The sequence below is a fragment of the Caretta caretta genome, chromosome 1, assembly GCF_965140235.1.
Source record: "Caretta caretta isolate rCarCar2 chromosome 1, rCarCar1.hap1, whole genome shotgun sequence".
In the NCBI taxonomy this organism is placed as follows: Eukaryota; Metazoa; Chordata; order Testudines; family Cheloniidae; genus Caretta; species Caretta caretta.
This window is the reverse complement of record NC_134206.1, coordinates 347387768-347406623: the sequence shown is the minus strand read 5'-3', so window position 1 is coordinate 347406623 and position 18856 is coordinate 347387768. Positions and strand designations below refer to the sequence as shown.

The following is an 18856-nucleotide window of genomic DNA, read 5'->3' as shown; positions in this document are numbered from 1 at the left end:
AATCTATTCCCAGGAATCATCTCTTTTTGAATACCCACTTGCCTTCTGAAAATCCATTGTTCATTTATTACTTGTGGGGTGGTATATCATTAAGGGCTGGTAATTAATCTGGTGGGGAGGGGGTGTGTGCATCTTATTTGTCCTAGTGGAAATTAGGACCATATCCCAGAGCTGCATAGCATTTCCCTTCCCATTTCTGGCTTGCTACACCACATGAATTCTAAGGCAGGCACACTTTGAAAACAGTTCACATATTTGTCCTCTTTGACATTTTGAAATCATAAGTGTTGTGTCTGGAGTAACAGTATGTAAGAGTTCAGAAGCAAAATAAAAAACAAGTGAATTTTTAAAGAGTGGTTTTATTCTGACAAATGGCCACATAAAAAAAGCACCTCACTCAACAGATTTGCTCTCTGTGCACATTCACAAGCATTTTGCTGACTTCACTGATTAAAGCAAGTGTTTACTGCTTTTAACTCTTTGTAGTTTTGCAGAGTCAGTTACGGAAAAGTAAACTTCATTTTATTGCTTCTTGTGAATCCTCAACAGAACTGATTATTAAGTTCCAATGTTGTTGTAGCAATGTTGGTCCCAGGATATGAGAGACAAAAGGTGGATAAGATAATATCTTTTAATAATATTTGAGGTAATATTTTTTTAATCTTTTATTGGACCAATTTGTGTGGGTGAAAGAGACACCCCAGACCTGAAAAAGAGCTCTGTGTAGCTCAAAGCTTGTCTCCTTCACTAACACTAGTTGGCCCAACTAAATATTTTACCTCACCCACCTTGCCTTTTATTAAGTTCCAGTCACTTCCACCCGGGCAAACCCAATCAAGATAATAGTGCACAGGTAGAACCTATATTACTGGGGATAATGGGGATAATCCAAAGCCCAGTGAAGTCTACGGAAACACTTCCACAATCTTCAGTGGACTTTGGATCAAGGTTTGATCCATGTGTGCAAAAAGGACAGATCTCAACTTGATTTTCAGAGCCCAAGATGTAAGTCAGAAAAAAAATCTGAGCATATTTTATTGGGAAATCACAGACACACAGAAAACATGGAGCCCCAGGCTATCATTTAAACAGCTGCTTTTCAGAATAGAAACACAAAATGGAGAGAAAAGGAGTACTTGTGGCACCTTAGAGACTAACAAATTTATTTGAGCATAAGCTTTCGTGAGCTACAGCTCACTTCATCGGATGCATGCAGTGGAAAATACAGTGGGGAGATTTTATATTCACAGAGAACATACACACTGTAAGGAGAGTGATCAGATAAGGTGAGCTATTACCAGCAGGAGAGAAAAAAAACTTTTTGTAGTGATAATCAAGGTGGGCCATTTCCAGCAGTTGACAAGAACGTCTGAGGAACAGTGTGTGTGTGTGTGTGGGTGGGTGGAATAAACATGGGGAAATAGATTTACTTTGTGTAATGACACATCCACTCCCAGTCTTTATTCAAGGCTAATGTAATGGTGTCCAGTTTGCAAATTAACTCTAATTCAGCAGTCTCTCGTTGGAGTCTGGTTTTGAAGTTTTTTTGTTGAAGAATTGCGACTTTTAGATCTGTAATCGAGTGACCAGAGAGATTGAAGTGTTCTCCGACTGGTTTTTGAACGTTATAATTCTTGACGTCTGATTTGTGTCCATTTATTCTTTTACGTAAAAACACTACAAAAGGGTTTTTTTCTCTCCTGCTGGTAATAGCTCACCTCACCTGATCACACTCGTTACAGTGTGTATGGTAACACCCATTGTTTCATGTTCTCTGTGTATATAAAATCTCCCCACTGTATTTTCCACTGCATGCATCTGATGAAGTGACCTGTAGCTCACGAAAGCTTATGCTCAAATAAATTTGTTAGTCTCTAAGGTGCCACAAGTACTCCTTTTCTTTTTGCGGATACAGACTAACACGGCTGCTACTCTGAAACCTGACAAAATGAGAGATTAATTCAAACTCAGGACCAGGAAAGCTGGAAGATTCTGGTTTAGACCACTCCACACAAGATTCAACACAGCAGGACATTAAGTGACAGCACACTCGGCTAGCAAAACGTAAGACAGGAGTGTTATATCATTAGAACATTCACTGGAATTTCAGTGATCCTGAGGCAGCTCAATGTTTCCAGTCATTAAGAGTCTGAATAAACAACAGCTAGTATCTGAGGTATTTTTAAAACTTTCCTGTTAGTGTAAAAATTTAACCAGATGAAGAACAGAAAATATTAGTTTGCAGCAAGCTAAGGTGTGAATCCACCCCAAATTACCCTGCTGCGCACTAACTGTCCATGTGGATCCCACTGACGTACATTAATAGTTCATTAATGTATTTTTATCTAGTGTTTTGGAAACCGGACTAGACGAAAGGGTATTAATGAACTGTTAATGTGTGTCAGAAAGGGCCATGCAGACAGGCAGCCCAGCGTGGGGTAGATTTGCATATCAGCTTTCAACAAACTAAAAGTTCATGTAGACAAGCCCTAACAAATAAAAAAAAGTAAAAAATACGCTGGTCTAAAGGAATTCTCTTCATAATAGCTATGCCCTTAATACAAGAGTGTATAAGATACTGTGTTGTCAAAGGTCTGGCAAACACGCACTAATTGCAAGATTTTGCGCTGTGAGTTCTCCCAAATGTCAACATTATTTACAAAAGTCCATCAAATTCTGCTCTTTTCATCCAAAAATGACATATTAAGGCCAGTTAGTTTTAAGGTCAGTGGCTAAATTACTGCCTGGGTTATATCTGGTAAACCAGTACATTGTCAGGAATGTGTTCAGCTCCTGCTATTTTGCCTTATTTCTAGGGGGTTATTATTGTTATTTATTTAAAAAAATCAGTGCTACCCTCATCCCACAAACAGTAGCGTTGGGTACCAGTTCTGTCCATGTCATGGCAGCTCTCATTTGCAGTTACGGCAAGAAAGCTTTCATTGTAGCGGAAGATATTCTTGTTAATTACAACCAAACAGCCAGGTCTTCTAATCTACACATCTATTTATTCTCTTGATGGGTATGGTTAGTGGCATTATGCTAAACAAATCACATTACTAACAACTCTCTACTCCCGAGGCTCACCTCACTGTAGAGTGGGGTAAGTAAAATGATAATTTGTGCCACTTTATTATTTCTCTTCACACAGTTATTGATGTGCTACTCCACAAAAGTAAGTTAAGATGTTGCAAATGCCATCTTTCTCACTGTGTGACAAGCATATTGCATGCCGAGATCTTTCAGTCTTAAATCTTGTTGTAACGGCTTTTATGACACAAATTATTTCCACTGCCTACCCATCAAGCTGGTAATGAAACCAGAGGGTGTCATGAAAATTGCTATTCAAAATGCATCATCTGTGTTGACTGGGGCGGGGGATGGGAAGGTGGGAGTGAGAGAAGAGAGAAAAGGGGTAAAGAAGTTTTCATTTACCTCACACACTTGTAAAGTCTGTCAGCAATAAAGCAATATCTGAGTGCTGTGACAAGCCAACACAGTCACTAAAGATGAACAGCCAGAACTACATGCCATGGTAAAGTGGTCACTTTGTATAGCACATTATAATAATAGTTGTCTTTCTCTGTCATAATAAAGTGGTTGATGACTTTATGCAACATGCTTTCTCGAGCTATTTACACAGTAGTTATTAATTGCCAGTAAATTCGTTAAACAAAGATTTTAATTGAAGAGCAAAAGCTCCTTGTCAAATGAAGAAGAAAAAAGTACAGCATATAAATTAGCAATCAGTGTTTCTTCCGATGTAAAGGAGACGGGGGAAATAAAATGTTGTTAACAAAAATAATCTAATTCATTTATTGATATTGGCTCATACAGTATCATACAGTAGTAATTTGAATATATGTAGCCCCTTTCATCCAAGGATTTCAAAGCACACAACAAATCTTAATTAATATATTCTTGACACATATAGGGATTTATTTTTTAAGACTTGTAAAGATAGGCTATTATAGAATCATAGAAATGTAGGGTTCGAAAGGACCATGAGAGCTCATCAAGCCCAGTCCCCTACATTGAAGCAGGACCAAGTATACAGAGACCTTCCCAGTCAGGTGTTTGTCTAACCTGTTTTTAAAAGCCTCCAATGATGGGGAATTCCACAATCTCCTTTGGAAGCCTATTCCAGAGCTTAACTATCCTTATGGTTAGAAAGTTTTCCCCAGTATCTAATCTAAATCACCCTTGCTGCAGATTAAGCCCATTACTTCTTGCCCTACCTTTAATGGACATGGAGAATATTTGATCACTGTCCTCTATAACAGCTCTTAACATATCTGAAGACTAACCAGGTCCCCACCTCACTCTTTTCTCAAGACTAAACATGCCCCATGTTTTTAATCTTTGCTCATAGGTCAAGTTTTCTAAAAACCTTTTATAATTTTTGTAGCTCTCCTCTGGACTCTCTCTAACATGTCCACATTTCTTTTTTAAACTGGTTCACCCAGAACTGGACACAGTACTCTAGCCTAGACCTCACCAGGGCAGAGCACAGCAGGGCAATTACCTCCTTTGTCTTCTTACATACAACACTTCTGTTAATACACTCCAGAATGATCTCAGGCTTTTTTGCAACTGTATTACACAGTTGACTCATATTCAATTTGTGGTCCACTATAACCCTAGATCCCTTTTAGCAGTGCTACCACCTAGCCAGTTAGTCCCCATTTTGTAGTACAAACTTGATTTTTTCTTTTTAAGTATTGAACTTTGCACGTGTCTTTATTGAATTTTATTTTGTTGATTTCAGAACAATTCTCCAATTTGTCACAGTCATTTTGAATTCTAATCCTGTCCTCCAAAGTGTCTGCAAATCCTCCCAGCTTGGTGACACCTACAAATTTTATAGGCATACTCTCCACTCCATTATCCACGTCATTAATGAAAATACTGACTAGTACCAGACCCAGGACTGACCCCCTGAAGATATGTCCTCCCAGTTTGACAGCAAACCATTGATAACTACTCTTTGACTATGGTCTTTCAACCAGCTACACACCCACCTTATCGTAATTTCATCTACACCACAATTCTAGTTTGTTTATGAGACTGTCATGTACGATTGTGCCAAATGCCTTACTAAAATCAAGATATATCACATCTACAGCTTCCCTGTTATTCACTAGGCCAGTGACCCTGTCAAAGATACATTACTTTATCTCCGTTTTATGGCTGAAGAAATCGAGGCACAGAAACATTATGTAATTTGCTTAAAAGCAGTTAGCAAGCCATCTGCAGGGAGGAGAACAGAACTCTGGAGTTTACTCCCAGCTCTGATCACTAAACATGGCCACCTCTCTAGAGGTAGGAACACAAATTGAAAACAAATATCGGCGTGTTAGCCCTCCAGGGCAAGGAACATGCTTTACTTCATAACTCTGACACTGAGAAATAATAAATGCCCACAGCACTCAAACTTTTATGGCAATTGGGGGGTTTCAGTTCCTCTCATGATGAGGCCCAATGTTTATAAAGTGCTGCAAAAATTCACACTAACATCAGTGATTTTTAATAGTAATATAAATAATATTAAGAGATGGTGCTATTCTGAGGTCTGGTTTGTGACTGACTAGGGGAAAATCAGGCATGAGAAGGGGGAATCACATGTGAAAAACTAGAGGTGCAAGACAAGTTTGTAGGCTATCGCACAGTAAAAGAAACCTCATATTATTCTGCACTGACGATAAAAAGAAAATTAATCACAAGGTGGAAAGGGTGAGATTAAAATTGAACAGCGCTGCAATAAGCCTCCTATTTCTAACTAACTCAGCTCAGATATTTCAAAACTTCCAACAGCCCTTGATGAGCTTTCAGCTGAGAATTTCTAATGTATTTTAATAATTGATGCTGCATCCTAGACCAGGGACTTAATTTGCAGTCCGTAAGTTGTACCTGTTTATTGAGAAATTAACTTACCATGCAGCACAGAAAATATTCCTCTGACTTTTATTAAACATAACGGACAATGAGTGATCAACAATTTGCCACAAGCTGTGATTAAACTTTTCCCAGCCCTGATCAATAAAAATTACATTGTTTGATGCAAAAGGGGTCAAAACAAGCAAGTAAGCCCAGCAGGAATGCTATCCAGCTTTAAGAGGTGAAGTGCACATCTGCTGTAAAGCTACCTAAAGATTTTTTACAGAAGAACATAAGAACAGCCATACTGGATCAGACTAGAGGTCCATCTAACTCAGTATCTTATCTTCCGACAGTGACCAATGCCAGGTGCCCCAGAGGGAATGAACAGAACAGGTAATCATCAAGTGATCCATCCCCTGTTGCCCATTCCCAGCTTCTGGCAAACAGAGGCTAAGGACACCATCCCTGCCCATCTTGGCTAATAGCCATTGATGGACCTATCCTTCATGAACTTATCTAGGAGAATAACTTTACTGCAAGAGCATCAATACATCATCACTGCTATGGTATTTCATCTCAGAAACAGAAACACCACTCCTCTCTTCAAAACAAAACAACCCACAAGACAAACACAATTGAGGAAAGCACATTATTTTAACTTGCTCCATTTATTTGTATTTATAGATATATATATATGAAATCTTACCTGAGTAATGGATGGAAGATGACAGTAATATTTCTTGCGCCTGGTTTGCAGACAAACTTTGATCCACCACCTTCGATTAAATTATCATCAGGACCTCCTTGAAAACAAAAACACACAAGAAGAGTTTTCTTACAAGATCTGAATGTACCCTTTCTAAAATTCATTAGCATCTTAAAATGATTTCAGGCTCCTCCCCTCCCTCAGCATGCATCATGAAAGGTCTGTAATTAAATGAACATATTTCAATTCTTCTGTTCTATTAGGATAAACTGGGCTTCTAATGTGTTACTTCTGACCGAAAGATGAAATAAAGACATGGATCACATCACCATTAGTAAACATAAGAGACAGTATTTCTTCCTGGTTGTTAGCAACAGTATGGGTTGAGAGTTGGCCTAGAGGACTGAGCACAGAATTAAGCATCAGTTAGACCCAGTTTCAATTCCCATTGTTGCATCTGAATTGCTGTGTGTCCTTGAACAAACCATCAACTGCCCTGTGCCTCACTTTACCCACCTATCTTTCTTAGATACTTATATGGCCCCCGTTATCATAGTTCTGAAATGCTCAGATATTATAAATGGATTCTATCCTCACAACACTCCTAAAACTATTACTCCCATTTACTGATGAGGAACCGAGTTAAAGTCACTAGCCCAAGGTCACACAGGAAGTCTGTGGAAAAACAGCAAATAGAACCCGGGTCTCCCAAGTCCCAGGTTAGTGCCCCAACCACTGAACCATCCTTTCTCAAAAGAATGAGTGTCTCTATTGCTTGAGCTAACAACCAGGCTCTGGTCAACAGGGATAACACCACCTACCTTTAAGAGATATTTGGAAACTTAACTATAATGTCTGGAAAGTGCTTTTGATCCTAGCATGAAAGGCTCTATAAAAGTGCAAAATATTATTGCAGGTAGGGACCTTCCACCCTGCTGCTGTTTGTTTCCCTAGGAGCTAGCTTGGTTTTTATATTGTGTAGCTTATGATAGCATAACTATTGTTCCTTTTTATTTTGTTTTGTTTGTGTAGCTCCATTGATTTTTTTAGATCTCTTATAAAGGCTTTTAAGAGTCAAACAGTTTCCCACATTGTTTGACTCTTGTGACTTCTCTGCCGAAATTCCAGGTACAGTACATGCAAAATCAGTGTTTTGCAGATACAGCAGAAATAAACAGATCTGATCTGGCACATTCACTTGCATCAGTTAATCAATCCAAGGCCATCTCTTGGAAGGTACAGTATACACATACTTAGTGTGATTTACAGAGCTGAAATCTGGACTAAAGATCTTAAAATCAGAAATGAAACACCAGTCTTGTGTCATTACATCTGTACCAAAGTTACTGCCACAGATAAATCCCACTATCAATTGGCTTTAAGCACAGATATAGAAAGAAAATAATGGTAAACTGGCATTTTCTTACTTGACAGAGCCATTCATTCTGTGTGTCATATCTCTTGACAGCAACAAGACTGTACTCCTGTTGACCCTAAACAAAACGATGGGAGAGCAAGCTGGAGTCTACTCTGCCTCAAACGTGAATGACAAAAATTTCTGACTGTGGAATCTTTGATCATTCAATATATTATATTACCCTATCATCTTGGCCATTTTCACCGTCACTCAGCACTGGTCATTTTGTGGTTGATAATAGAGTCTTAAACACAACCTTTTCCCCTTTTTTACTTCTAAGGGTTAGGCTCTAAGAACCTGGGCTGAATCTAGCCCTAAGCAATCTAAGTCAGTTGGGTTATGTTTGTAAGGATATTTTGGTGGTATTCTTGTAATGGCACATAATACACATGAATCATCCATTAATTAAAAATAAATAATAAAGAGCCTAGTCACATTATTTTGATAGCCTCTTTCTCATCTACAATACTACAGTGCTCTTTGACCTTCATAGCTATCTCCCATGAGATGGAAGGAAGACTGAATCTTGAAATGAGGGGGGAAAGGTGAGAACCAATGAATAAATGACTCCCATCTTCTTTTCAGAGTGAAGTTTACATGCCTCAGTCCTTTGCCTAGTATTCAAGTCACGCAAAAGCTCTACCACAGCTTGATCTATTTAGTCACTGTGTTAACAATCTTAGTACAGAGATAAGGGACTAATCAGGTGAGAGATGCCAACTCCCTTTCCACCCTAGCAATGGTCCCTCCAGTTCAGTACTGTTATACAGAACAGTGTTTCTCAACCTTTTTGATACCAGAGATCGGCTTGTCACCTTCCTAAACTGCATGAGGGAGATCTCAGGGACTGGCGCTGGTCCACGGATTGGTTGTCAAGAAACACTGATATAGAACAATTTGCAGTCCTGATATTGATTCAAAGAGATCCCCACAATACCCTTATTGGGTAGGTAAACGTTAAAAGTCCAATTAAATACATAAGGAAACAGAGGGCTTGTCTACACTTCCAGCGCTGCAGCTGACCTGCTGCAGTGCTTCGTGAAGACACCACCTATGCCAGCTGGAGAGCTTCTCCCGTCAGAATAGGTACTCCACCTCCTCGAGAGGCAGTAGCTATGTCGACAGGAGAAGCTCTCCCATCAACACAGCACTGTCTACACCAAGAGTTAGGTTGCTATAACTGCGTCACTCAGGGGTATGGATTTTCCAATAGTTATACCAACTAAAAGTTTGTAATTTAGACCAGGGCTGAGATACAAGGAAGTTAAGTGATTCTGAGTCAAGGGCAGAACCCAGAGCAGACTTCAGGACTTCAAGTCTTGACCTCTAGGTTCCACTACACAGTATTTCTATGATGAAAATCTTTGTCAAAGATATTTCTGTATGCTGTATTGCATGTTTTTTTATGAGATCATTAAAATGGGTGGCTGAGTAAATGGAGGAGTGAATTAACTACATAAACCAGGGGTATTTAGAGTTACTTAGAATACTTTGACAAGTAAACTCAGCTCCCCAGATGTGTATATAAGTATTAACAGAAGAGTTAGGGCACATTAAGACATATGAAAATTTTTGTGCTAACAAGAGGATTCAATGAACACACACAACTAGCTAAGGATACACAGTTCATAAATATATTCTATTTCCAATTAAAGAAAGGACAATTCTCCAAACATGAAATTGAAATGTTTATGCTCAAGCTAACTTAAAAAAACCCTCACAAATATGACAGAATTTAAATGTAGAAAGGAGAAAAAAAGTGCCAATTATTCATCTCTCCCATTAACGTCTGACTCTGCATTTTCCAGTGGCGTCTGTCACTAACTGACTTATTGAAGAACTCATCCAAGCATGAACTATTGAGGCATGAATTAGGAAATACAGGCTCAAATTAAGAAAAGGGTGTTATTCTTGTTACGTCAAGTCACCCTACACTAATCAATATTATTGACTGGGACGAACTTCATAGCAAGGAATAAAACAATCTGTCTTATCTGCTTGAGCACATTACGCAACCAGAACTCAGGCAGAAGGATACGCTTTTTAATCTTCTCTGCTCCTATACTTTCAATTAATAATAATAGATGCTCTGTGCGTAGGTGGGAACTACAAAGAAAAGTAATTTTATTTATATTAAAATATTTTACCGGAAAGATACAAATGGTGCAGATGTGCAGTGCCTGGCCAATGATGGCTGAAATCCCTTTAGACAAGGCCTTAGACTAAGCTCTTCAGAGCAGAGACGGTCTTTGTTTTGTAATACACTATACGCAACGCCGTGCCAACACAGTGTCCCACGCTCCTGGCTGCTCCACACCAGCAGAAGGTATCCAGTCATCCATCCTACAAAGGGTATGTCTACACAGAAAAATAAACCCAGGCAGCGAGTCGCAGAGCCCGAGTCCACAGATTCAGGCATGCACCACAGCACTAAAAATAACAGAGCAGATGTTCTTGCTTGGGCTGGAGCCTGGGCTCTGATACCCATCCCCACCCTGGGTCTCAGAGCTGAAGCTCCAGCCCGATCGGGAACATCTACCCTGTTATTTTTAGTGCCATGGCACAAGCCCCACAAGCCGAGTTGGTAGACTTGGGCTCTGAGACTTGCTGCGGGGAGCGGGGGCGTGGGCGGGTTTGCACACATACCCAAAGAAACCAGTGGCCTCCCAGTGGAATCCCTGACTGATACCAAGTTTAGGAGGTAGACAATAGAGAGAGACAAAACACCCACTCCCCGCCCCCCAACATGTTAGCATGATCTTTGGTTGCTTTTTTTAAACTTGAAAATAGTTTGACAGGCAACTGCAATAGCCACATTTTACAGCAACCAGGAATGCCTTAAACGTGTTGCAGCTGTTACAAGAAATGCAACTGTTGCACTCATTTTTTCTCATGAGCACCAGCTTGCTGATTTAATCTGCTGAGTAATAAGCTACAAGGGAAAAAAACTTGAGGTGAAGTGAAATTTTTTCAAAGTTAATGATATCCTCATGCTGTGCCATCAGTGAAGTGAATATCTTTATGGGTGGGAGTCAGAGATGAGTCTGTTACTAATGTACCACATGGTTCCGTAGTGGAGCCTGAAATGTCATGCTACACAATGAGCAAACACAAGGCAAGAGCAGATGACTAAGAGAGCAAGAATCTCAGGGTGCTCTGATTCTTCCTTTCTGCACTTCTCTTTGTAAGTAGCAGCTCCCATCAGGCATGTCCACTTCCAACCTCCCGATCCCATGCTGCTTGGGTCTCAAGAGCATTTATCTGGCTGATCACTGGGAAAGTCTCTATGTGCCACAGTAACCCAGGGACCTCTTTTACTAGCCAGAGTGGTACAGACAGAAAACTTCTTCCTCATCCATTCAGCAGACAAGAGGAGAGAGGAAGAAAGGCAGAGGAGACATTTTATTAAATAAAAGGAGTAGCCAAGAGCCACTAAATCATATACCAAATTCCTGACATGGCCTGGAAATATTCTCATAATCAGGTTACATCAGTACACGAGGAGCTCATGCTGTGAAGACCCATAATCTCAAGGCAACGTTGTGACACTGTACCATGATTTCAGGGCTCTCTGCAACTCAGTTCTTTAAGAAGCAGCTCTCCAGCTCATCAAGATGGATTGCCACTCCCCTCAAAGACTTACAAGTGTATGCACCCACTTAATGTACAGTACATGAGCAACACATATTATATTAATAAACATTATGATAATGCCTATGCTTAGCTCTTCTATAGCACCCTTCATCCAATAAACTCAAATGTTTTGCAAATTAATTAAGTTTCACAACAATCCCACAACTATTGTCATCTGCACTTTGTGTATGAGAACACTGAGGCAGAGAGAGATTACTCATTTCTCCCAGGTCACAAAGGAATGAGAAGTGGGAACAGAACACAGATCTAGAGTCTAAGTCATGTTCCTTAACCACAAGACCGTCTTCCCTTAACAGTTAAGAAAAAATATTTCTATACTTTGTACCTTTAGAAAACAATTGCTATTGTCTGTATCATGATGAGAAAACTGCAACACCTGATTGTCACTTAATATTAACATTATTTCTCCCTATTCCAGGCTTTAATAGCCACAAAAACTAATCATGAATAGCCCTGGTAAGAGCAAAACAATCATTGTCAGGAGGCAAAGTTTCCCAGTTACAGCCTACTGACACTCCTAATTGCTGACCTGTAACACTGCAGCTATTCTAATACCAGTCATCTCCTGAGCATGGATTGCCGGTTGTATGGTAGATGTGAGATCTGAACACATAACAAGACAAGAGCAGGTTGAAACCCTTGATCTTATTTCAGTGGTGTAATGCTCTACATTTGAATTCAAACTATCAAAGCTGAAATGTTGGGGGCAAAACTAAAACTAGACGTTCCTAATTCTGGGAGCTGCTAGTTCTCTTATCAGTACCAGTATTTTTAGTGATTCTCTGCAGGTCTTCCTTTGCAGGGAAGATTAGCATTACAAGGCTTAAGTAATGACAGGCAGGAAAGAGTGTTTTTTTTTCTCTTCCAATCAGCAGAAACTGGACATCCACCAAAAATTCTCCTTTGTGTTGTACTGGATTTGCTGTTCTTCAAATTCATGTTGCTTTATCATTTATATTTATTCCTTCCCTAGGCAGCATGGTCCAGGGGATAAATCCATTAGTCTGAGATTCAGGAGATCTGGTTTCTATTCCCAGCTCCACTAATTATATGCTGTGTAAACTCGGACATGCCTTCCCCTCTCTGTAACCCTGACTCCTCCCACCCTTTGTCTGTGTTGTCTATTTAGATTGTAAACTCTTCAAACTCTAACACAGGAAGGTATAACATGATTCAATGGCTGGAAGATGAAGCTAGACAAATTCAGAGTGGAAATAAGATGTAAATTTTTAATGGTGAGAGTAATTAACCATTGGAACAATTTACCAAAGGTCTTGGTGGATTCTCCATCACTGACCATTTTTTAATCAAGACTGCTTGTCTTTCTAAAAGATATGCACAAGGAATTATTTTGGGGAAATTCTACGGACCTACACAGGAGGTCAGGCTAGATGATCACTGTGGTCCCTTCTGGCCTTAGAATTTGTGAATCTAAGGCAGGGACTTGTCTCTTACCATGCATTTGTACACCAGCTAACAAAACATGGCCCTGATACTGGCTGGAGTCTCTAAGCACTACTTTAAAATACAATAAATATTAAAATTAATACTAGTCCTAATATAACTAGAAATAAACCAGTTCTTGAACCTCCCTCAAATGCCCCCATATAAAGTACATTTTCATTCTAGGATCTTTCAACATACTCTATAACAAAGCTCTAGATTTTCAAAGTCTGTGTGACTTACGAGCATTTTTTCTCCTAAATCACCTTGGCTCTTTAGAAAATCTTACCCTTTTTTCTCTGCTAAAGGCAAGAAATGTTTCCCAGCACTGTGAAAAATCAAGGATGGACAAGACCCCTTTGACTAGAATGTTCATTCACACTGTTTCCTTTGATCACCTAGCTGACTATTTCCTGCAATACAATTCCTAGTGCTTTGTCCACTTGTTTATTTCGATACTTTCAAAGTAAAGTTTAGAGGCTCCTTTAATTAATTATTTATGAGTGTTAAAAATAGTAAATACTTTCATGCCAAAATACTCATTTTGATTTGTTAATCCCACAATTCAATGTTCCAATTGCTTCCCGACTTCTCTCCTGACACTGTCCCCCCATCTCTCCAGCTTTATTTGCATGAATTACTGCATCCATCTCTCTCTGATATATTGCCTGCCTTAGGATATCATTATTTTTGAGCACACTAGCTAGTTTTTGCTTGCAGACCTATGGCCTGATTCTGAGTACCTGACAATGGTTTTAAACCACTTCAAATCCAGTGACTGAGTTAGCACTGATTTTTACTGGTATAAGTGATATCAGAAACAAGTTCCTGCTATCAGCTTAATAACCTCTTGGTTATATGCCTACTAACAGGGAACACTGTCTCATACTTTACCATTGTTCTTATTACCCTACATTTTAAGCACTCCCTATGGAAGTTATCTCGCCAGGTATATCTTAACACTGGACTGATTGTGTATGGGTCACACGTGTATATTTCCTTCTACATTTATTTACTTATTTCAGCATATATAACTCCTGCTACGAGAGAGCTCCAGGCATCCTTGATAATCCTTGAAAATATATAAATAAGCAAACAGGCCTCCTTCAAAACATAACGCCCCAATGCAGCAAAATTTACACAAAATTCCATCTCCCAAAAGAAACTTCCACCCCTACCCAACCTCACCAATCTCCCCTCTCCCTAAAAGCAAGGGAGCAAGGATGAACCTTGCAGCTTGCCCTGAAGTTCAACAAACTTGGTCTGTTTCAGACCCAAAGCTGGGGCGGGGGAATGATTTCAAAGGCAAGGAAATCAAAGAGACAGTGCCCTACCAGCTGTGGCTTTTCTATTATTCCAAGGAAGCCCCAGCTCAAGCAACTTCACTGACCACAACTACAGCAGCAGGGCATCTTCTGTACTTCGGTCCCAGCCATTTAAGGTTCAGAGTCACACCAATACCTTAAAATCAATCCAGAGTACAACAGGCAGTCAATGCAGCTCAGGCAACCCACGTTTAATATATTAATGTTGTTCAGCTATACATCCAGATTCTAGTCCCAGGTCTGCCACCAGCCTGCTGCATGACTTCAGCAAGTTAGTTCAGGTCTCTGCTGTTTACTTTGCCAATCTGTAGAATGGGAATGATGATTCTTACCTTCCTTTGTAAAGCTATTTCAGATCTATGGAAGAAAAGCACTGTAAAAGAATAAAGTGTTATCATACTGGCGGGGGGGAGTGGGGGGGGAGGGAAGGTTATTACTTAAGCCTTGCAACTTTCTGCTCTATAAACAATATGTATGAGCCAAATTTAGCAGAATTTGAGCTGATAGCTTGTTTGAATACATCTTATTCTGATCGCTTGCCTGCAACTCCGTGGGGTTCCTACGCATATTTTGACAAAATGTTATCCTCCATTACTAAATTTCTGGACATTATTGCAAGTAATGGATTCAGATATGGTCATGCAGTTGATGCCCAGACATATTGTTCTGCTCATGTCTCCATGCCCAAACCTATTTAGACTCCCCAGTACTGCCTTGTCTGAGATCCAGCACCATATGCATTCAAATAAGTTGCTCTTTAATGTTTCAAAACCTGATTTATTAGTTTCTCACACTCCATCTGCCTTGAAAAACTGCAATGTGCCTTCATTTTCACAGGCTGTACAAAAGGTTGAGGTTCAGTTTGACTCCACTTTATCATTTGATCAGAGTGTCAGACGCATATGTAAAGTCTCCTTTCAGCTCCATAATAAGTTTAAAATTCATGGGGGTTTTTTTTGTTTTTGTTTTTTAAGTTCAGAATTCAGAAGCAGGAACTTTGATTAATGTATTTGTCAGCTCACATATTTACTATTTTTGTTGGTCTCCCTAAAATTAATGTCTACAGACATAATCCGTTCCAAGGCATGGGTGCAGTACAAATCCTTATCTGAAACCAGAGAACTTGCCAGTGCTAATGAAGTGTGATTACTTACCCACATGCCACACTGCCTTCAGTTTAAGATTTTTTTCCTTTCACAGCATCCTTTCACTATCTTATCTCTCTAAGTGGCAAACAGCTCCTATCTAGAAATTTTATATTCCTGACATGTTTCACATTCAAAGTGAATGTCTGAAAAATAACTGGAGAGAAAGAGAGAGAGAGAAAAAAGGACAAAGATATTTCTAGCCATATAGTTATCTGTTATTTTATATTCTTGGAAATTGTTCACATATCTTCCCTAAAAGAAGGTCACAGAATCAGAGAAGATCAGGGTTGGAAGAGACCTTGCGAGGTCATCTAGTCCAACCCCCTGTTCAAAGCAGGACCAAAGCAGGTCCATATTTCATCTACCATAACTTAACTTAACTTAATTCTTACAGAATTTTTAAATGAAGGAAGCATGTGTAGTGGTTGGAGCACAGGCATGAGTCAACAAGGCTTTGATTACTCTCTGATTACACAGACTTGCTGTGTGACTGTGAGAAAACGGCTCAATTATTCTCTGCCTCACTTTGACCATCTGTAAAATGGGGTTATTTTACTTGCCTCTCTTATGGGGCTGTTGTGAGGATCAATCAATCAATCGATCAATGTTTGTAAAGTGCTTTGAGGTCATATGCGGGAAGGTACTATAGAAATACAAGTTACACACATACACTCTGTATATTCATGTGTGTGTATGTATGTATGTGAGCACCTTCCTTCTTCATGTAAAACAAAGAAAGCAGAAGATTCAGGAACCTTATACAACTGGATTTCTGGTGCCTAAGATACCATCCAGGGGACTGTGGTATATTTGCTTCCCAGGTTTTCATGAATGAATCATTTCTAATGAGATAAACATGTCAGCTCTTTGACAAGTTATGAAAATATTACTACTCAGGAGCATGATCTATATGTCAGGCAGTGCTAAAAAAAATCATCCTACATGGCGAGTCTGCGTTGTGATGTCTCTATAAATTTGCAACCATAAAAGTGTGCCATTTCTTCTCATATGTACAGAAACTAGTTTGAATTAATTCATTTTCCAGCAATATGCAAAAAGATCTGTGCTAATAACATGGATTTTCCCACGGGGAGCCCTAAATGGATTGTCCATGCCAGCGAACAAAATGCACAAAAACAATTCCTGGCTCTAGCAGAAATTATGAGATTGCTCAGAATATGACCTGTCAGACAGCATTTCTCAACCTGTTCATCCATAATCTTTTTTAGATGGGTTTCCCCACCTCCTCATCCTCCTTGCTTTGTCTTGTCTGAAATTCAATCAAAGATGAATTAGACATTAGAAAACATCCAACATTCTGGCTCTCTAGTCACATCAGAAACTCTAGACCCCTCTGTTAATTTTGTTACAGTTTTTAGTTCTCCCATTTCAATGCAAAACTGCTTCCCTCCAGAGACTGCCACTGATATTGGCAAGAAAGCGCAAGGGGCTATAACAGAAATCAAGCACCAATAACAAGCATGGTAATTCAACCCTCAGCAGACATTAGCAACTGCGGGAAAACAGCCAGAACTTTAATCACAATTCTTTCAAACACAGCCAGGGATTTGGAAATGCTGTTATTCCAGCATATGACCCTACCATAGTGCTTAATCAAAGCCACTGGTAGCACAAGAACAACCTGCAGACTTTAATAAAAACCAATTTAATAAAAGTCAGTGTGTCAGAATCATGCTGGACCTAATTTAGCAAATTCCAGGGAAAAAAACGAAGAGACCTTTCCATATGTTTCTGTATGTTATGGATGCAATGAAACACGAGATTTCTCCTATGTGAAGAATAGAACAGTTATTACCTACATCTTCCAGAATACTGTTAGGATTTTTTCTTTCTACTCTTACACAGATATTTCAAGGCTGAAAAGCACAGAACTCAATGTCAGAAAAATCAAAAAGGTAGACAGAAGCAATAATTGTCAAATTGTAATAAAAAACATCTACTTGCAATAAAATGGGGAAATGAAGTTTTGAATTTCACTGTAAAAATTAAACCCAGGTTTCTTGCTGACTCGTCAGCCTCCACCCCCAATAACCGAGCCTCTGAACAGCATTCATCCTGTGTTTTAGAACAACTTTTATTCACACTTTTACGAGCGCTAATGACAGGTGCTTTTAATTCTCAAAACAAAGTAAGGAAAAGGATATACATTATTATTATTTGCAAAAAGAAAAGGAGGACTTGTGGCATCTTAGAGACTAACAAATTTATTTATTTACTTCATCGGATGCATTCAGTGGAAAATACAGTGGGAAGATTTATATACTTATGCTTATGCTCAAATAAATTTGTTAGTCTCTAAGGTGCCACAAGTCCTCCTTTTCTTTTTGCGAATACAGACTAACACGGCTGCTACTCTGAAATCTATTATTATTATTAAGTGTATTGCAGCAATACTTAAGATGCCCAGCCATGCCTAAAAGATCCAACCATTGTGCTAGGTGCTGTACAAACACAGAACACAAGTTATGAAGATTTACTCCACAACACCCAAGACTGCTGTTCTCCCCCAATGCCCTGACTAGTGATGTGATAAATCTCAAGGAGGTCTACATTTAAAAAGCTGCAGCTGCACCGCTGCAGTGCTTTAAGGAAAACACTCTAAGATGACGGGGGAGAGCTTCTCCCATCAGCTTAGTTAATCCACTTCTGTGAGAGACAATAGCTATGTTGGCAGAAGAAGCACTCCCATCGACATAGCGCTGTCTACATCAGGGGTTAGAGGTTGGTAGAACTACATTCCTCAGGGGTTGAGGATTTTTCACACACCCCGAGCGATGTAGTTATGCCAGTGTAAATTGTAGTGTAGACCTGGCCTCATTCATCTACATCACTGGTGTGAATCTGATCACGCACATCTAAAGCTGGTCGTGGCCAGTCGCTAATGTGAACAGACTTGGATGTCCTTAGCTCAGTTCTGATGTCTACATCACAAAGGCCATGATTACACTTGGTGCCAAGTGCAAACAAATCAAAAGGTATAGAGAGAGCTAAAGAAGTGAATGGGCATACAACTAAGCTATCCTTATACCCCTAGGAGGTAAACTTTCTAAATGTTCTAAATGTGAAGGCTCATTTGTGTAATAATATTGAGAAGCTTGCACTATTAGCTAGCTCTACGTTCTGAAGAGCTGTGTGCCATCTCTAAATGAGGGCTGGAGAATCCATCCCTTTCTTTCTAAGGGTGGATTTAAGCCCATCTGCATCTGCAAACAGCAAAGGCGTATTCAGTTCAGGGTACCCCCATCTATTGTGGTCCTAACCT

At 39.5% G+C, this 18856-nt stretch overlaps 1 protein-coding gene across 1 annotated transcript in view; it reads right to left on the bottom strand.

Moving 5' to 3' along the window:
• Positions 1-18856, bottom strand: part of EXOC4 (exocyst complex component 4) — a 599812-nt gene that overhangs the window by 320649 nt on the left and 260307 nt on the right. Inside the window, exon 10 of the mRNA XM_048836703.2 lies at positions 6587-6683. Within this exon, the coding sequence (XP_048692660.2) occupies positions 6587-6683 (97 nt within the window). The remainder of the gene's footprint in view (positions 1-6586; positions 6684-18856) is intronic.